The sequence below is a fragment of the Anser anser genome, assembly GCF_964211835.1.
Source record: "Anser anser genome assembly, chromosome: 8".
NCBI classification, from domain to species: Eukaryota; Metazoa; Chordata; class Aves; order Anseriformes; family Anatidae; genus Anser; species Anser anser.
In genome coordinates, this window is record NC_139728.1 from 6,898,929 (window position 1) to 6,919,807 (window position 20,879).

General features: G+C 35.3%; 1 protein-coding gene across 2 annotated transcripts in view; it reads left to right on the forward strand.

Moving 5' to 3' along the window:
* The window catches only part of ASPM (assembly factor for spindle microtubules), a 30,304-nt gene extending 9,589 nt beyond the window's left edge, over positions 1–20,715 (forward strand). The window contains exons 8-29 of one of the 2 annotated variants that reach the window (XM_083847270.1): positions 361–502; positions 581–711; positions 1,245–1,420; positions 1,521–1,666; positions 1,745–1,830; positions 2,596–2,814; positions 3,667–3,880; positions 3,967–4,112; positions 4,200–4,328; positions 5,696–5,890; positions 6,698–11,323; positions 12,674–12,823; positions 13,160–13,326; positions 14,766–14,925; positions 15,458–15,667; positions 16,071–16,217; positions 16,884–17,075; positions 17,517–17,709; positions 17,862–18,016; positions 18,871–19,047; positions 20,141–20,313; positions 20,389–20,715. In XM_083847270.1, the coding sequence (XP_083703396.1) occupies positions 361–502; positions 581–711; positions 1,245–1,420; positions 1,521–1,666; positions 1,745–1,830; positions 2,596–2,814; positions 3,667–3,880; positions 3,967–4,112; positions 4,200–4,328; positions 5,696–5,890; positions 6,698–11,323; positions 12,674–12,823; positions 13,160–13,326; positions 14,766–14,925; positions 15,458–15,667; positions 16,071–16,217; positions 16,884–17,075; positions 17,517–17,709; positions 17,862–18,016; positions 18,871–19,047; positions 20,141–20,313; positions 20,389–20,494 (8,040 nt within the window). In that variant the 3' untranslated portion in view covers positions 20,495–20,715. The remainder of the gene's footprint in view (positions 1–360; positions 503–580; positions 712–1,244; positions 1,421–1,520; positions 1,667–1,744; positions 1,831–2,595; positions 2,815–3,666; positions 3,881–3,966; positions 4,113–4,199; positions 4,329–5,695; positions 5,891–6,697; positions 11,324–12,673; positions 12,824–13,159; positions 13,327–14,765; positions 14,926–15,457; positions 15,668–16,070; positions 16,218–16,883; positions 17,076–17,516; positions 17,710–17,861; positions 18,017–18,870; positions 19,048–20,140; positions 20,314–20,388) is intronic. The other variant, XM_083847271.1, reaches the window with a different exon arrangement.
* Positions 20,716–20,879: the final 164 nt, after the last annotated feature.

Here is a 20,879-nt window from a genome sequence, read left to right on the forward strand (position 1 = left end):
TTTACCTTATTAAAAAAAGAAAATATTAAATCAAGAAAAGTGAGAATTAACTCCCTGACCAATAACAGAAGAGCAGTTCACAGTTAGTTTGACTCTTAGAGGAAAACGTGTCTTTCTTAAGAGAACTACTGATTGATTGATTCCTGAGATATAGATGATCAAATGTTTTTATATGAGACAGAATCTTCTGAAATTTCCTTTGGTTCTATCCTTTAGTCAATATTTTGAACAAATTGATTTTTAGAGGCTAATAACTATTTGCTATTACAAAACGTCAGTATTAAATTATATTCACAAACACATACATTGTTTAAGGTCATTTTTAACGGTTATGCTTTTTTCCCTTTTCCTTAATATTAGACTGTTTATGGGGAACTGATATCTTTGGAGAGCAATAGTGATGTTATGGGTTTGGCAATATTTATTCTTAATCGCTTGCTCTGGAACCCTGACATTGCAGCAGAATATAGACATCCCACTGTGCCTCACCTTTATCGAGAAGGTAACGGCTATTTCCAAAAATAGAGTATTTGTAGCACTTAATTTTTGAACTGACACTTAATGGGTTCTATCTTTTTAGGTCATGAAGAAGTTTTGTCAAAATTCACACTGAAAAAAATGCTGCTGTTAGTTTGCTTTCTGGATTGTGCCAAACAGTCCAGACTGATTGACCATGACCCTTGCCTCTTTTGCAAGGATGCAGAGTTCAAGGTAAGAGAGCTGTGATTTGAAGTCTTTGTCCAATATTGTTCTATGTATGAATGTTCTGTGTCTGAATGTAGGATGCATATTTTTATGCCTTTAGGTGCATTTCTTTAACAACTATTGGCTGTTGATGCTTTTATGTGAACGTTCTCAGTATACGGTCTCATGGTTATGAAAAAATTTCCCAAGAAATCTTTGAGGTGTTGGTTCTGTAGAAAGGACTCCGTTATGTTGCATTAACTTGCTTTCCTCTCTGAAGTTAAGCTTCTGCGATATTTTTAAATATCACTGTAGCATACTGCAGCTGATCTTAAACTCCAAGTAAGTTTGGTCTTTTCTCTTGTCTTTTGTTGTTTTGCTGTAATAAGAGATGATGCAACATCTGTCATAGAAACTCTTTGATTAACAAATGTCTTTACTATGCTGAAATAAAATTTCCTTTAGTTCAGTATGTACTGTGTAGGCAGACTGTGAAAAGTGTTTATTTTTTTTAAATATTAGTATTTAAGGTGTGTGTTCATTTGTTTGTTTGTTTTAAGACAAGTAAAGACATTCTGCTGGCAATTTCTCGAGACTTCCTGAGTGGTGAAGGTGACCTTTCCCGTCATCTTGGTTTCCTGGGACTACCCGTCAGCCATATTCAAACTCCACTTGATGAATTTGATTTTGCTGTAACAAATCTGGCTGTGGACTTACAATGTGGTATTCGTCTTGTGTGCGTTGATACAGAATTATTTTGAACTATTCATTTTCTTTTATATAATACTTAATATGAGCTTAGCTAAGCTATTAAACTGTGAAATTCCCTTTTTTAGGAGAGCAATGGAACTTCTCACCAAAGACTGGAATCTTTCAAAACAGTTGAGAGTTCCTGCAATAAGTCGTCTACAGAAGATGCATAATGTTGATATTGTTCTTAATGTCCTTAAAGAGCGAGGAATTCACTTGAAAGATGAGAGTGGTAAGGCCTAGAAATCAGAGTTATTCTAAGCCCATTGTAGGACTAGTGCACATTTCATTTCTTTGTTTTATTTAATAGGTGCTTCAATTGACTGTAGGGATATTGTGGACAGACACAGAGAACGAACATTAGCACTGCTGTGGAAAATTGTCTTTGCTTTCCAGGTACTACTCAATTACTTTTTCATTTCTTACTAATTACAAGTGAGAGATAATGAAAACTTCAGTCCTTCAGCAATTATTTGTTGTCTGTGAAGGCTTCTACTAATCAAATTTTAAACTGTGGAACAATCTACTTTGTACATTCGAAGTGCAATGCAAACATTACATGACATCCCTAACAGTACATTTTAACGTTTTAATTACGCTCTTTCTTGTATACCTTCATAAAAGCTTTTGGAGGGAAAAAACACACACACACACACACACACACAAAAAAAACACACAACTTTTGAGCTTGTGTTGTTATGCTACCAGAACTGATAATTAGACTAAAATAATGTTGGTCTCCAAATGCTGGTAAGTTCTTACTAACTGAAAAGGGAATGTGGGAAATCAAATTTCGAATCAGCTTGTGAGGTCACTCTGACAGACAAGTATAGAGTAAGCTCTATCTTTTTTACCATATCTTTTTATTTTATCTATACTGAAGCTATATCTTTTAAACTTTTTTCCAAGTATCTTGAAACAGTAAATTTGAAGAAACTTTCAGTAAGATGGTCTTTAACAGTTTCCCACAAAACAGTGAGAGTGTGGGTTTAAGTTCTTTATTTCAAGCAGTTGGTAGCTGCCACTGCCACCTATGCTGGCAAATCCAGATTACCACTACTGATTCAGTGTGGCAGATAGTGAGAGTGGTTTCTCTCTAAAATGCTATATATAAAACTTATACTCGTCTGCTAATAAAATCTTTTTTTTTCTTCCTAATAGGTGGATGTTTTTCTTAATGTGGAACAGTTAAAAGAAGAAATCATGTTTTTAAGGAATGCACATAAGATAAAAACACAATTGGGCACTCTCAAACTTTTTTCAAATTGTTGTAGAATACAAGATGATAACAGTCATAGCTCCTCACCTCAAAATTACAGTAAAAACGTGAAGCTGCTGATGGCATGGGTTAATGCTGTTTGTGGATTTTACAATATCAAGGTAAAATGCTTACTCTTTAAAGAGCACAATTCTTCAATTTCAAATTCTTTCATGTGTAGTAACAGCCAATGGTAATTATTTTTAAACATTCTTCTCAACTTTATTTAATCTGATTTGGAATAATCATCTTACTATGGATGTACCTGCACAAGACAAATTTGAGTAAAAGGATTTCCCCTTCTAGCTAGTCTCATGTATAAAAATGCCTTTTAAAAATATAGTTAAAGTGGAGTTCTAGTTGGAGGTGTTTTTTTTTTCCCAATAGGTATTCATTCTAAACATATTTGTACATAAAATTTTCACCATTAGTAGAAACTGTGAGCATTAAACTAATGTTTAGGCCAAGGAAGATTCTTTTCCTTAGAGGTGTTTGTTCAAAAGGGTCGTGTTGCTGGTTGTTTCCTCTAAGAAGAGAAGCCCTGTTCAGACTGGATTGATCAGAGTACTGTCATGCTTGATAGTTTTTCCTGAAGGGCAAAATAGAACATTTGAAACTGATGCAAGTCCAGGCCTTATTTCTGCACTGAAGACCTTAAAAGCTATCTCTTTTGAAGTTTCCTGGGGATCCTTCGATAGAAATACCACTTTTTTTGTTTCTTAAGTCTCTCTCTTGAAGATTCACTGTATAGTGATTCACACCAATGTTGCGGGTTTCTTACAGCTATGTGCGAATGCACAGTGAATGTTCAAAGGAAGCACTAATTTTGTAACTTTTTGTCTAAAATAAATTTGCAGAATTCATACTTTGTCATTTTCAAAGGTGCAAGATGAAAAATTCTATATCCAGTTTACACCAGTTAACCAGTACCAAAAATTCAAGGAACTTGTAACTTACTGTATTTTATTAAACAGGTGGAAAATTTCACAGTCTGTTTCTCAGATGGTAGAGTACTGTGTCATTTAATTCATCATTATCATCCATGTTACGTGCCTTTGGAAGCTGTGTGTCAACGTACAACTCAAACAGTAGAGTGCTCAAGAACTCATATGGTGGGACTAAACTTATCCTCCTCATCCTCAGAGTCTGATACTTCTCTAAATGTTACAGAAGGAACATTTGACCAAAGTAAGTTATTTAATGTACGAAAGCTCATGTTAAATCTATTTCTCTTGTATCCAATCTGATCTGACAAATATTTTCTCTTTGCAAAGCTGTAACGGCCTCAGTCATGTACAAGGAATTGTTAGACAATGAGAAGAAGAACTTCCAGCTGATCAATACTGCAGTTTCTGACCTAGGTGGAATACCAGCAATGATTCATCACTCAGACATGTCAAATACAATACCTGATGAGAAGGTGAGATAGGTGCCTTTAGAGTTGAAGTAAATGTGTCCTGCTCTCCTGTGTGTAGTCTTTAACGTGCTGCTTTCTGTGTTTAAATAGGTTGTTATTACCTACCTATCATTTCTGTGTTCGAGGCTTCTAGATCTTCGGCAAGAAACTCGAGCTGCTCGATTAATTCAGTCTACTTGGAGGAAATACAGGCTGAAAAAGGAACTGAAACTTTCTCAGGTACTCTTTGCTTGTGCAATCTCATAGCTCATACTTTGAGAAAAACTAAATAAAGAATACAAGTTCATTGTTTGGAGTATACAGGTTTATTAGAATAATAATTGCATTTAATTTTAGTACCATTATTATCCAAATTTATGGGCTTCTTGGTAATTACTAAAAAAAACGTTTAAGGTTTAAGACTATTCTAAGGTAGTTAGTTTTTGTTTAAAGGTGATTATTCTTTAAAGGCTATTGTTCTTCAGGGTTTCTTTTAGTTTCTAACTAAAGCATGGCACCCCTCAAACACATTTTCCAAGTCAAATATGAAACTGTTGCACTGCTCCCTTGAAACAAAGAGTTGTTCCTTTTTGATTCCTATTAATTTCTCTTTGTAGTTTATAAAATTAAACTTGCACATGGATTTAATATTTTCATTTAGGCGCTGAACCAAAGTGTTTTGAGTCAAGTTGCATGGTAGTTTCTTTCTTGCTTTTTTGGTAGTTATGTCAGATCTTGTGATGGCTTTAAAACTATGACACCATTAAGGCTGATAAACACCATCACTGTATCTGAGATCTTTTAGAAACCCAAGCAGTGTTCAAGTGAAATATTTTGAGAATCTGTGACGTAGAGGGGGGATTTATTTATCTCCAATTTCTTTATTTTTTATTTAAGTGTACAGCCTTAATGCTAATGATAAAATATATTTCCTTTATAACTGTTTTTCAATAGTGAATAGCAAAGCTGCTTGAGGGAGATGTAAAAAACAAAACACACAAGCTTTGCAGACATTATTTTGATTTTAATCTTGCAATGTGTGCAAGTATGCTCTGCCATATTACCATATTGGATAGTTACTAGTAGGGATCTGACAAGACGAGCTACTTACTGAAGTATTACATCTGTAAGTTGCATTTTCCTGTTGCCCTGATGTTTATCAGTCTGTTTCTATGGCCTTTGGGTTACTATGGAAACACTGATATATGTAAACAAAAATCTGGGCTAGATGGACATGATCCAGTGTGACTGTCTTTGTACTCAGGTTATTTCAGTATAGCTGGAAAACACTCTGGTATGCCAGTTAATATGGATATCTGAAACTCTTATGAATGGGAACTAAAATTGAGGTTTAAAAAAGGTTTACTAAGGAGTGCTAAAAAAAAAATGGAGCAACAAGAACTATCAAGGTGGGAAGATGCAGATTTAGGTGATACCACACTTTTACAAAAAACTTGGTGCTGAAGTAAATGTTTTCTGTTTCAGAAAAGTTCTTGCCATAGAATAAAGAAAAGCTGTGTAATCAACAAGCCTAATTTTTATATGATTGCTCTAGATAGTTATTCTAACTGCATCCTAACTGTTCAGTGGAAATTGACTCTTTGTAGGAAAGAGACAGAGCTGCTCGGATAATTCAAAAACATGCAATAAACTTCTTGTCTCATCGACGTGTCTTGAGGAAAAACAATGCAGCAGTGTTCATCCAGAATCATTGGAGAAGATACCTAGCCAGGGTGAAGTTTTTAAATCTGAAAAAGACAAAACTAGAGGAAACCAGAAGTAAATCTGCCACAGTAATTCAGGTAATATGATATAAAGTGAGATTACACATCAAGGTAATATGATATAAAGTGAGATTCAAGGAAAACTCTGTGAAACCTATAAGAAAAAGGATTGCTCAGGGTCATTTGTGCTGCTTACAGCAGCAGATGTTTTCATGAAAACGTAATACAATTTTTTCCCTTTTTGAGATGTTTTGGTAATTTTCTCGCTCCAGAGAGAAATGGTAATATGCTTTTAAGTCTATACTTGTTCTTTCTTAGTTTAGTAAATATTTTGTGCTGATATGCCATAATTATTAAAACACTGGACCATAAGCCAGGCAATGTAGGGACCAATCAGATTGTTCTGGCTTGCTTCTTTGCAGCTGCTGAACACCAGTAAAGAAGCCAGACAAGAATTGGCCACCTAATGTTATAACACCTGCAGTGGGCACTTTCAGAATGCCAGAAATTAGTTACCAGCTGGTAGTTAGTAATTGATAGTTAATTCAGTTTCTCAAGATACTTTCCCATCTGTTACCCAAAGCCATATATTACATTCTTAGGACTTTTTGTAATGGATTTTAAAGAATCACTGATTTATCACATAGTTTAACAGGGAATCTTTTGTTGCCAGGGTAAATTTAGCACTTTTTCTCTGGAATTTAAAGTGCTAAAAAAGCAAGGTTTCAAGCATTTGGACATGGTTTTTTATGTAGGTATCTAGGCTTATCTTCATGGAGGTTAAGTAGAAGTACACAAATCTTAATAAGTCTGAGGGCAGTAGTTGTCAAAATTAGACTTAAGCTATCATAAAGAAAATACTAAATTTTCTGTTTTTTCCTGTAGGCTTATTGGAGGAGATACTCTGCTAGGAAAAAATATTTGCAGCTAAGATACTATGTTATCTTTGTACAAGCAAAGAGAAGGATGGTGATGTCTGCTTCTGCATATAAACGAATTGTTTGGGCTACTGTTACAATTCAGAGACATCTGCGGGCATCTAAGTTGGCAAAAGAAGATCGACAAAGATATGAAATCTTAAAGTCTTCAGCACTTATTATTCAGTCTGCATTCAGAAGATGGAGAAAACGCAAAATCCAGCAGAAAATTAGAGCTACTTTAGTGCTCCAGACTTATTTCCGAAAATGGCAATCTTCAAAACTGGCTAAAAGAAAGAGAGCTGCCCTTGTCTTGCAGTCTTGGTACAGGATGCACAGAGATCTGAAGCGTTACCTACATATTAAGCAAAGCATTATCAAGATTCAGGCATGGTACAGGTGTCAGATAGCTAGACGTATTTATCAGCAGCATAGGGCACAAATAGTGACCATTCAGCAGTATTACAGAGCTTATAAATTAGGAAAAAATGAGAGAGAGAACTACTTGCGAAAGCGTGCAGCTGTAGTAGTTCTCCAAGCTGCTTTTAGAGGCATGAATGCACGTATACTTTACAGGCAAACCAAAGCAGCTTGTGCTATTCAATCACTATGGAGAATGAGACAAGAGAAACTAAGATTTTTACACTTAAAAAAACACATTACTACCTTGCAGTCACATGTGAGAAAATACCAACAGGTAAAAAGATACAAAGAGATGAAAAATGCTGCCTCTGTAATTCAAGCTTGGTATAGGGCATGTGTGGCTTCTAAAAAAGCAGCCTTGTCTTTCCAGAGGATGCGTCTGGCTACTATTGTCCTACAGTCTGCCTACAGAGGAAGGATAGCTAGGAAAGAGGCGCACATATTGAGATCTGTGATAAAAATTCAGTCAAGTTATCGTGCTTATGTTGTCCGAAAGAGATTTAAAGACTTAAGAGATGCAACAGTGAAAATACAAGCTTTTGTAAAGATGAGACAATCACGTAGGCGTTATTGTGCGTTACTGGAGGCAACACTTTATGTCCAGCAAAGGTATCGGTCTCATAGGTATGCTCTTCAACTTAAAGAAGATTATAGAAAATTGAAGGATGCTTGCATAAGAATTCAAGCTGTAGTTCGAGGCTATCTTGTCAGGAAACAAATACAAAAGTGGACAGAGACTGCAGTATTTCTCCAGGCACAATACCGAATGAGAAGGGACAGGACACATTATTTAATCATCTACAGAGCTGCTGTTGTCATTCAAAAACACTACCGTGCATACCAAAAACAGCTCTGCCAGAGGCAGGAGTTCTTACAAGCTAAAAAAGCAGCAGTGTGCTTACAGGCAGCCTACAGGGGTTATAAGGCACGCAAAATACTTAAACTTGAATATAGAGCTGCTATTAAAATTCAGACTGCTTTTCGAGCTCACGCTGCGAGAACGAAGTATCAGGCCGTGATTCAGGCCTCCATTGTGATTCAGAGATGGTACAGAACTTGCAAGACTAGAAGCAGGCAAAGATTGACCTTCTTAACGACAAGAGCAGCTGTGCTTTCTTTACAAGCAGCATTTCGCGGCTGGCAGGTACGAAGGCAGATTCAAAGACAGTGTGCTGCTGCAACAGTAATACAGGCTGCCTTCAGAAAATTCATAGCTCTGAAAAGATTCAGACTTATGAACCACGCTGTACTAATTATCCAAAAACATTACAGAGCGAATGTCATAGGCCAAAAGCAACGGCAAGAGTATATTGAGCTGCGTAACTGTGTAGTACGTCTTCAGGCCATATGGAGGGGGAAAATGGTGAGAAAAAAAATTCAAAAGGAACACCATCTCGCAACGATTATTCAGTCCTATTACAGAATGCATGTAAATCAACTAAAATTAAAAAAAATAAGACAGTCGACTTTAGTGATTCAGAGATACTTCAGAGCTTACTATATGAAAAAACAACAACGTGCACTTTATCTAAAAACAAAGGCAGCTGCATTAGTCTTGCAGTCTGCTTACCGTGGGATGACTGCGAGGAAACAATTGAGGAAACAAAGAAAAGCTGCTACAACCATACAAACAGCATTCAGATCATACCTGGTGAAAAAGGACTATGTAACACTTAGATCTGCAGCTATAGTAGTTCAAAGGCACTATCGTGCAGTTATTCATGCTAAATGGCAAAAGCAAAAATACTTATCTTTAAAAACAGCTGTAGTCAAAATGCAAGCAATTTACAGAGGTGTGAAAGTCAGACGACAAATTCACTGTATGCACCAAGCAGCTATTTGTATTCAAGCCATGTTTAAGATGCATCGCATAAACATTAGATATCGGGCAATGAGAATGGCAGCAATTATAATTCAAAGACGATATAGAGCATTTTGTTTAGGTAAAGTACAATGTAAGAAGTACTCGGAGCTTAAGAAATCTGCCGTTATCCTTCAGGCTGCCTGTAGAGGCATGAAAGTTCGACGAGACTTAAAAACTATGCACCAGTCAGCAGCAATGATACAGTCTTATTATCGAATGCACAAACAACAAAGGGATTTCAGAAACTTGTTGTTGGCAACTAGACGGATTCAGCAGTGGTTCCGTGCTTGTAAGGAGCGAAACGCACAAGTTCATAACTATATGACCGTGAGAAGTGCTGCGCTTCGCCTCCAGGCTGCATTCCGTGGCATGAAAACAAGAAGACTTGTAAGAACTATGAATGAATCTGCTGAGCTTATTCAAAGAAGATTTAGAACTTTTCTCAAAAGAAAACATTTTATTTCCCTTAGGACAGCTGCTATTGTAATTCAGAGAAAATACCGAGCAACGAAACTAGCAAAAATTCAACGTCAAAAATACCTCTCATTCCTTAATGCTGCTGTTATCATACAGTCTGCCTACAGAGGCTTTGTGGTAAGGCAAAAAATGCAGCAGATGCATCAAGCTGCTGCGGTCATCCAAGCAACATTAAGAATGCATAAAATTTACATTTCTTACCAAGCTCTAAGGCTTGCTTCGGTAATCATACAACAACGTTACCGTGCTTACAGGGAAGGGAAGCGTGTCAGAGAAATATACTTAAAACAGTACAATTCTGTTTTAGTTCTTCAGGCTGCCTATAGAGGAATGAAAACAAGATGCTTCTTGAAGAAAAGGCATGAGGCAGCACTTACAATACAGAGAAACTACCGAATGTATAGGCAGTGCCACCACTACAGAAAAGTTCAGTGGGCAGCCCAGCTAATACAGAAGAGATACCGAGCGAATAACCTAAGGAATATTGCAGTACAGCGCTACTCTTCATTAAAGAAAGCAGTAATTTGTATTCAGAAGGCTTTTCGAGACATGCGTTTAAAAAAACAACTTCAAGAAAAACACCGTGCTGCTATTGTTGTTCAGAAAAATTTTAAAGCTTTCAGAGAACGTCAAAGGTATCTCTCTCTTAAAGCAGCTACTCTTGTTTTTCAGAGAAGATACAGAGCTTTGATTCTGTCAAGGCAGCACGCTCAGGAGTATCTTCATCTTCGCAGAGCAACTATTCTTATACAGGCTGTGTACAGAGGTATCAGAGTGAGGAAGAGTATTGAGCGTATGCATTTAGCAGCTAGTACAATACAGTCAGCCTACAAAATGTACAGGAATAGAAGGTCCTACCAAAATATGAGAATTGCAGCTATTGCTATACAGAACTACTATCGATCCTACATTAAACAAAAGAACCAACAGAAGGAATATCTGACAATGAAGAAATCTGCTCTTGTTATTCAAGCATCTTATAGAGGCATGAAGGAACGACAGAAACTGAAACTTATGCATGCTTCAGCAACTGTAATACAATCTAGTTATCGAATGTATGTACAACATAGGTATTATAAACAGTTGTGCTGGGCAATCAGAGTTATACAACAAAGGTTCAGAGCCAAAGTAGCAAAAGAAGCTGACATGGAAAACTATGCAAAAATAAAAAAGGCCGTCATTTGCCTACAGTCCTCTTTTCGTGCTAAAAAAGCAAGGCAGTTGTATAAAACCAATCTTGCTGCACTACGCATACAATCATTTTTCCGAATGCATGTAGAAAGGAAGCGTTTTCTTGCAAAAAAAGCAGCGGCGATAATGATTCAGTCTGCGTTCCGATGCCAAAGAACAAGGAGTCGCTATAAATTGATTCAGAATTCAATAGTTGCTATTCAGAGGTGGTACAGAGCATGCCACAGGGCTCGTTTACAGAAAGCAGAATACTCTGCTCAAAAGCAAGCAATAGTAATTATTCAGTCTGCCTGCCGTGGAATGAAAGCAAGAAAAACAGCAAGACAAATACGAGCCGCAAGGAAGATTCAGTCTTTTCTTTGGATGGCTGTGCATCGTAGAAAATTTATTCAACTTAAAACAGCAGCAATTACATTAGAAGCCTATTACTTAATGCATAAAGCTAAATCACAGTATGCAAGCTATAAAAAAGCAGCAGTTGTCTTACAGCGATGGTACCGATCCCGCTTGATTGTAAAATGCCAAAGAACGACTTACTTACAAACCCGGAAGAAAATTATCATTGTGCAGGCAAGGGTCAGGGGATTCATCGAAAAGAAGAGGTTTCACAAAATGAAAGAAAGCGCAATAAAAATTCAGGTACTTTAAAATGTACAATAGTGTTTTTGTTTGTTTTAGATTAGTGCTACTATTTCAAACATATATGTTAAAACAGAATTAAGTTCTGAAGTACAGTACATCAGGTGTGTAGCATTTAATATTGCAGAGCACAGAAATGAGTCTGTCTCTTGTTTTGGTTTTCCTTGCTGAAGCATTAATTTCAAAAGTGATATTCTCTTCCTTCTTTTCTTTCCACTAAAATTTAACTATTTCAAATTGGAACTCTGAATTTTTTTTTAAGGACTTCTTTGGCCTGACTAGCTTCCACCTACTTAAATATTAACAGCTTAATTCTTTTTTTTTTTTGATTGGAGTGCAAATGAAAGCTGTTTTGATGTGTTGACATTAGTTGGCACTGGTACTAAGTATAAAGTGAAGTAAATGGAAGAAGTACAATTGCTGCATTCCTTAAGACTTTCTGATTTATTCTTGTCTTCTTGAATAACCAAAGTATAGTGGTTTTTTTGTTTGCTTGTTTTTAAGACATTAAATAGATCCAGAATAATTTTGGTGCCTAGCTAACATTTTGACAAAGAATTTGAGGAGACATATTTCATTCTTAGGGAAAAGTGATTAAACACACTTAAACACACATGGGACAACTTATTAGTGTGGTTGGCAAGAAGTAATGAGAGTTGCTCCATCTCCCTGTAGCAAGCTAAATATCTGTCTAGTTAAAAAAGTCAAGGAGACCTGTTCCTCTGATGTGCTTTTGCTTTTTTTTGAGGATAAGGGAGAGAAGGTATTTCTCCTTGTTATTTATATTAATTATGATTTGTACTGGGAGTCATTTTTATTTTAAATTAATATTCTGTTGTTCCTTCTGGGAGAAGTTTTACATGACTTCCCTTGCTGTTCTTAATTATTATACCCTAAGGTAAAAGGAAAGAGGTTTGTCTTCAGGACATTACTGGAATGAAAGGAGGGCTTTTTTCCCCAGATCAGGAAGGAAAGGGAAGTAATCTCTAATAATTGTTCAGGTTGCTATTACTATCCTGTTGGAAAACACAATTTTTTTTGGTAGATAAGAAAACAAGTGTGCCTTCCTCACTTCTATTCTTTGGAGGGTTGGGAGGGAACTGGCAGCCTCATAGCTATTTTTCTGAATATTTACCATTATATATCCAGAACAATACAAGTATGATGTTTTCACTTAAAAAGCAGAAAACAATTAATTGGGAAATCAGAGCTATTTTAAAGTTAATTATACTGTTGGTTTATAACAAGTTAATTACTGTAGCAATAATTAAAAATATTCAGTCATCTTCAATGCAATGGTCAATGCCATGCAAGTGAGTAAATATTCCAATATTGTCTTTGGCTTTCAAGGCATATTTTCGTGGATTTATTCAGAGGCAACAATACATTCGGTGCAAGTCTTCTGCTTTATTAATACAGCAATACTACAGAACGTATCGGATGCGAAATGTTGAACAACAAAGGTACAATCAAATCAAAAGAGCTACTATTAGAATTCAGGTAATCCCAGAAGGTGTTTTTGGCTACTGTGGGTTTTAATTTGGGGGTGGAGAGCATTGTTGGGAAGTGAGTTGTTTTTTGTGTTGTTTTTTAATCTTTTACTTATTTCTTCATTACATAATTATTTACAGACATTAGTGGCATTTGTGGTATTTCCTTAAATGCGTTTTTAGTTGTTTTAGAAAATGTCTCCTGAACGTATATAATATTGTAGAGCTAGGAATCCTAAAAGCCTTTCATGCTAACGGGACTTTTTGTTTTTTAATTTGGTTTGTTCCATTAAAAAAATTCAAGGGTGTGTGTTTTTTTGTTTGTTTGTTTTTGTATGTTTAATAGGCATCATACAGAGGATATAAAGCCAGGCAGTGGGCTAACAAAATGCGAGCAGCAAAAATAATTCAGGCGTGGTTTCGAGGCTACAAAGCACGAAAGGAATATGCATCTGTAGTAAAAGCTGTACGTGTTATTCAGAGTCACTTCAAAACAAAACGGCAGAGGACCTGGTAATGTTGAATTTGACATAAATTTCTCTACTTTAAAAATTTTTTATTATATAATTATTTAGTACTGCTTTGCACTCTGGCAAATACCTATAGATTTTCAAGCTCTGACCCTCAAGCATATATGTAATATGCACATATGTAATATGCATCAATCCTGTTCATGCTAATGTAATTATTCTTTTGCACATGATTTCTCTTATGTTTAAATATTTCTCTGGACTGGAAGCTACACAATCTTAAATTTTACATAGTAGAGATTTGGAAAGACTAGGGCTTGATTCTTATTTTTTCCTATTTTTATAGGAATGATGTTCTTGATATTGTTAAAATTATAATGTAAAGTTAACAGGATGAAAAAGCTATTTCTTTATAAGCACGATGGATTAGTTAAACTACTGTTTATTTTGCCAAAATGATTTTACAATAAATGCTCTCCTAGGTCAGACATGTTTCATCCCATTCAGAACGGTGTTCTGTCATTAGCAATAGAAAATGCTGGCTGGGGAGAGTATATGAACCTGACCACTTTCTGAGGTTCTCCCTCAGCATCAGTGTTTCATAGATTATGAATGCTAGAGCTTATGTCCTTGCCTATTATCTTTAATATCCTTCTAAGGACCTGTTGTATGTCAACTTGTGTAATGCTTTTTAAAATCTGCTGCTGCCCCCACAGCTTCTTTTAGCAGCAAGTTCTGGGAGTATCTACTGTGGGGGAAAAAAGAAAGTATCTTTATTTTAAACCAGTCTTTCTACTGAGATCACTGGCTATCCATCCCCTTGTTTCAGTGTCGCAAGCTTTGATAACAGCTTTACTTTCAGCATGTCTATCTAAATTGTTTTGTAAACCTTCACTCTTTCTGTTTCTGTCTCTTCCTCCCTCCCCATTTTTTTTCTGATCTGAAGCATCTAGTCCTTCTAAGTTTTACCATCTTGGTCAGTTGCTCCATTTTCTATATTTTCTTAATTCTTCCTTGACTCGCTCCATCCTCTCTGAGGTGTAAAGACCAGAACTGCACATCATCCTTAAGACAGGAGTATGCCAACATTTTATATAGAAGCAAAATTTTGCCTTCTGACTTATTACTGGTGTCCTTCCTGATGATGCCCTTACAAGTTTTTGGCTTCCATTGTACACTGAACATCGTTTTTTTTTTAAAAAAAAAAAAGGTGATATTGGGAAGAAACAACTTATTTTTTTCTCTCCCATTTAGTACTTCTGTGTTTTCTTGGACTATTTTAGTTATTTCAGAGTGTTTAGGTGTTGATTTTTAATAGAGATTGTATATGCATATTTTATAGATATAATGGCTTGTCCAAGCTGCCTTTTTCATTTCCTCACTTCCTGTCTCCAGATGCTACATGTTCCACTTTAAACTTCATACTTAAAAATGTTAAGTGTTCTCAACTTTTAGAAAGCCTAAAATGCATTTTCATGTTAGGTTTTTGAAAATGAAGTTATGTGCACTTACTATTCAAAGAAGATGGAGAGCAACCCTTACTGCAAGAATGGTTCAGCTTCAGTTTCTGGCAACTAAGAATGCTGCAGTTAAGATTCAGTTGGCATATAGACAGTACAGGGCTAGAAGACTTTTAAGAAAGGTATGTTTTCACTTGCACTCTATGTCATGGTTGTATTAAATTTTCAATGTATTTGTGAGTTTTGTCATCAATCTGGAAGTGTACAAAAGAAAAAAGTGGTGTCAGAACAAAGATTGTTCAAATCTAAACTGCTTTATCTTTAAAATATTCAATTTCTTTTTTGCTTCGACCAACTAGGTTGTCTGTTGTTTTTGAACAGTTCCATTTTGTTGAATTGTCCTTGTTTATGCCAATAACATAAAATGTAAAAATGATCTGTTGGCCTTATTGCTTACAAAGAACTAAGTTATACCAATATTTTGACCACCTTTAGGTAAGGGAAAAGACATTCCAAATTGTGAAAGTAGATTTTTACATAAACTGATGTGGTGTGAGTTTGCTTATTTCCTATTTTATTTTTATTCTTTATCTGTGTTTTAGTTCTAGAAAAAAAATCTTTCATAAGAGAAGAACAAAAACATAAATGTTCATTGATCGGGACAGGAAAGAACTAAATTTTAATTATCAATGCGCTATTTAAAATCTTTTTCAGAAGCTTCAAGCTGCATGTTTGATCCAAGCAACATACAGATGTTTTAAAGAGAGAAGAAAATTTATTCAACAAAAAGCTGCTGCTGTGATCATCCAAAAACATCTGAGATCTTGGCAGGAAGGCAGGCTTCAATTTATGAAATACAATAGAACTAGAAGAGCTATCATTAAACTGCAAGCATTTATACGGGGTTATTTAGTCAGAAAAAAGGTTGGTGTACTTCACATTATAACTACTTTTGGTGTAAAATATCTCCATAGCAATTTTAGCATTAATTCTAGCTGGCAAAAAGAAAAACTTTTTTTTTAAATGCTTGTGAAATCTTTTTGGCTTACCCATAAACTGATCCTTTACACCCATGCATGCTTACATTGAAACTGTTCTATCTGTTAAAGTTGTTACTTACAATCATTTCTATGTGTTACTGTTCAGATTAGAGAGACCTAGGACTGAGGAAAGGTATCTTACTTAGTTCTGAGGTAATGACTTCAACGGTCATTATTCAGCATCTTGCTGAAGAATACTTTGCTGTGTGCTATGGTCTTCGCACAGATGATCAGTTATCTCTGGGTATGAAAATTAATGACGTTCTTTTTTCTGTTTTCCTTGACAGATTTCAGAACAGAAACAGAAGAGACTGCTTTACTTTATAGCAGCTGCATATCATCATGTCTCTGCAATTAAAATTCAAAGGGCCTATAGGATTCACCTCATCTTAAAGCTTGCACAAAACCATATCTCATCTGTTCTTATAATACAGGTTAGTCTAATTAAGGATGAATCTTTTAGTGTAACATAGTCTAATCTATTGTGTCAGCTGACCTGTAGCACTAAGATACGGTAGTTCCTTCATACGTGAAAATAAAGCTAAAACATAGAGACTACAGTTTATTAAATAATGCTGCTTATAGGCAGCTAAACATAATAAAGTAGATCTCAGCAGGCTCTGGAGGTCTCCAGAGTGGTCACTAGCTTAGTCCCATCGATGGAAGGAGTTCAGTATTAGATAAATTGAGAGGTAACAGTTGTCTAAACAATTAGACAAGCCTTTGGTAAGATTTGGCATACAGAACACTATTTCCCCTCTCTATAGAGGGGAAGAAACAGACCTGGGAAATAGGAAGTGGAGTAGTGGTTCTTCCTAAAAGACAGCTGAGAAAAAAACAGAATGCTTCCCTACCTGCTCCTAGCTGAGGAAGAGTTCTGCAGTTGAGTTTATTTTGCAGTCATTCATTACAGCCACCACTAGGCAGATCACAGCTGAGTCATGGTGGTCAGGTGAGTGCTAGGGATATTTAGTGCCTGTATGTCAAAACTCATGTTAAAGTAGTTCTTTGTTTTTTACCAATGCTTGTTTAGGAAGGGAAGTAAGAATTTTGGGAGAAGTCTTAAGTAAATAAATAGAAATCTACTTTAATTTAAACAGAGATGGTTTCGAGCAAAAATGCAACAGAAAAGATTTCGAAGAGATTATCAAAGAATCATTCAACTGCAACGTATGATTCGAGGCTGGCTAAATCGCAGAAATGATGCAGCAACCATAATCCAACGAAGCATACGAAGATTTCTTGCCTGCAGACGTAACAGAAAATTTGCCATTGGAATAATTAAATTTCAGGTAAATACCTGTTAAAAGAAAACTGCAGTTTTCTTTGTTTTTGTTTCATGGGCTTTTGGAGAGAGGACAAATGTAAATGTTTACATTGATTGTTGAATTTATCAGTTAAATTACAAGACAAGACAATTTCAATTCAAAATTAAGTGCAAACAGATGAAGTAATATTAAGCAGATACTGTTTGAGGTGACTTTTGGGAGGTGTGTGGGGGGTATGTGTACATTCGTGTTTGTTTTGTTCTTTTGTTTTGCAAATGCACTATTTGGAAAATTAAACACTGAATGTGATTATTGGGTAGTTACTTAAAAATGAATAACCAAAGTATTTAAATAGTTAATCAGACTTGTGTTATGTTGATTTGGAAAGCTAATCAAATTCTGTTCTATTGTCTCTTCTGTTCACAAGTTTTTTGGGGGGGGCTTTATGAAATTCCTTTTCTATAGGCGTTGTGGAGAGGATATTCTTGGAGAAAGCGTAATGACACAGCAAAAACTAGAGCTTTAAGGCGCAGTTTGGAAAAGGCTAATGAAAGCAGCAAAGAAGAAAACAAATTGTGCAACAGAACTGCAATTGCTATTGAATACCTTCTAAAATACAAACATCTTTCATACATTCTTGCAGCATTAAAGCATCTAGGTCAGTATTTTGTTTTATTATGGAATCATTAAATCAATAATGGTGTTTTTTTACTTCTTTACAAGTTCTATTTAAATTTAAGTGAAAGATCTGTAATATTGAAAATAAATTGCTTGAACTTAAGAATCTTCTTCAAATGTTCTATGTTATAGAGGTAGTTACCAGACTCTCCCCACTCTGTTGCGAAAATATGGTCCAGAGCAGAGCAATCTTCACTATTTTTGTTCTGATTCGAAGTTGCAACCGGAGTGTTCCATGTATGGATGTGATCAGATATTCAATTCAAGTTCTACTTAATGTTTCAAAGGTAATGTTAATATTTTCTTTTGCAGGGCTATGAGCTGTAGGCTACTTTATTGCAGTTTTTATTTATCCACAAAATTGCTGAATGAATTTAAAACAAATTGAACAATTTTGAAAAGCAAAAATAAATCTGAGTTTTAATTAGGTTATTTCTTAAGAAAATTAAATAATTACTACATTTGGTAAAAGAAAATGCTTCCATGGGCATAAAGTAGTGAATTTTTTTTAACTGTTTACATTATTAGGATATCCCAAGTATTGTGTAGAAACAGGTAACTGTAGTAAAGATAAACTGTCAAGTTCTTAAAGTAAAAACATATATGTTGCAGAAGATAGGATACTTTTCCAAATTCATGTCAGAGAATAGATCATTTCTTACGGAGCTGATCATTTTCATAAATACTTAAAGTTGTAGTAGTACTGTAGATATTGACTCTGGATTGATCAATCTAGAGTTTTTATTCTGAAATTTATAAAACTTTTTAACATAATTTTTTGATCTTATATCTAAGTTACAGACATTTATTTTCAAATACATTTTTCTTATTTCAAGAAAAAAAAAGAATATTCAGGCTACATCTATTCTTAATTTTTTCTAAACCTATTGTATCTGTTATTCTATTTTAAATATAAAATCCAGTTCTGGGGATTTTCAAATGAGGGGTTGGGAGCAAAAGGGTAGCTTTTTGTAACCCATTACAATGGCATAACATGCAAAAGTGATTTTTATCACTTGGATGCCAGACCAGCTGCAAATTTGGTCAAGGGAAGAATGTGGATTTTGCTTTTTCATCTAATCTGAAAGTTACGTTGAGGATCTGTCTGTATAAGACTTCTTGTCTCTTTCTTGTACAACAGTATGAAAGAACTACTCAAGCAGTTTATGAAGTAGAAAATTCCATAGATACGTTACTAGACCTACTGCAAATGTACAGAGGAAAAGCTGGGGACAAAATTTCAGAGAAAGGAGGAAGTATTTTCACAAAGACTTGTTGTTTGTTGGCTATCCTTTCAAAGGACTCGAAAAGAGCTTTGGTAAGACTTAGTGTCCTGTTTTTAATAGTTTGATTTAATGGTATTTTGCTTTTAATTTATGTTTTGGTGTTGTGTTTTTTTTCTTCTCCACTAATACCAATTACAGCTGTAATGTTAATTATAACTAAACTCTGTTGATGGGAAAATGCAATTCCAGGATGGCGAAAACAGTTATTACTTAGAGTTCTGTATGTCCTCATCACTCAGAGCAGGTCAATATGTCACTGAATTTCTGATCCTGCAATCCTTGCAAGATTGTTATTGCAATCACTACTTTCCACAGTTTTTAATGAGTTTCTGTAATCATAGAATGGCTCGGGTTGGAAAGGACCATAAGGATCATTTAGTTCCAACCCCCCTGCCGTAGGCAGGGGTGCCACCCTCTAGATCAAGTTGCTCAGGGCCAAGTTACTTAGCATTAGATATAGTTTATTTGCTTCTTAATTAACTCTCCCCATCCCCCCATTTCTGAAAGTTTACTTTTGCTTTTCAGATAAAGTTAAGATCATTATTGTCTATAAAAACAGGCAATATAATTGCTCATGACTTCTTGTTGATACATTCTATTGTAACAGAGACATAGCCTGTTTTTGAAAGAAATTTCCTTTGCTCGTGTTTATTGATAGAATCTCCAACAAGATTATCAGGATAATCTGAGTTCTATGCTACAAATAGGCATCATCTGTTTATCCGTCAGATAGGAGCACTTAAGTTATCCAGTAACCTCTGACAACTATGTTAATCTTTCATTGATAAGAAGATGCACATAAACACTAATTTGTCTCTGTATCACTTGTTGCAGACATATGCCAGTGACATATTAAAATGGTTAAAGTGAGAAATTAGTAAAATATGACCTGCGCTTTTTTATTTTTCTGAGGTCTCAGGTGGTGTTCCAATTACATATTTTGATAGCAATAGACCACTAATTTGTAGTAGGTATGCTGATTTTGAAACAGTTTCACTGTACTTGCGGATAGAAGTTCAGCTTACGTTAAAAATGTTCAGTTTTCATTGAATAAAGTATATTTATTGATCTAAGTTGCTTTCAAGTTTGTAGTATTAACTATGTATTGTTTTCACCTTTTCTCAGGAAATCCGAAGCTTGCCAAGAGCTGTTGCTTGCATTCAAAGCCTCTATAAACTTACAGCTCGTAAATGCAAAATGGATGCAGAGAGAACACTTGTGAAACAGAAGACAAACCCTTTAATTAGTGGAACTTCCTTTATTCCAGTAACTCCTCTGAGGACAAAAACAGTTTCAAGGTAAGAGCTTAAAAATCAGTCTGCAGTTTTTCAGCAGCAATATGCTATTCTAATAAACCACTGTTATTTCAACAGAATTAAACCAGACTGGGTTTTGAGGAAGGATAACATGCAAGAAATTGTGGATCCTCTCCAAGCAATTCTGATGGTGATGGATACACTTGGCATTGCCTGTTACTGAAATGTAAATAAAATATATGAAAGTGTTTTTGTACAGTATGTATGTAGGAGGCAGCTAAATGGTTTTAAAATAAAACAAATATGTGTTAAACTACCCTTGATTTTTTTTTCAAATTGCAGATAACTTTTGCAACTTTTTTGTATTGTATACAGCTTTTGAAATCCTATTTTGTACTACTAGCAAAAACAATTGTACAATAAAACATTTGTTCTTGACAATTTTTCTAGTGCGGTAGTGTGTTGTTCTTATGCAACTGTGAGTCTTACCAATAGCATTGTATTGCTCAGTCTGATAAAGTATTGCAGAGTTGTTTGTGTGGGACAGTTGTGTTGGCTTGTCTGACCTGGAGAGCTATAGATAGGAAGGACAGATAGTCGGCTGATTT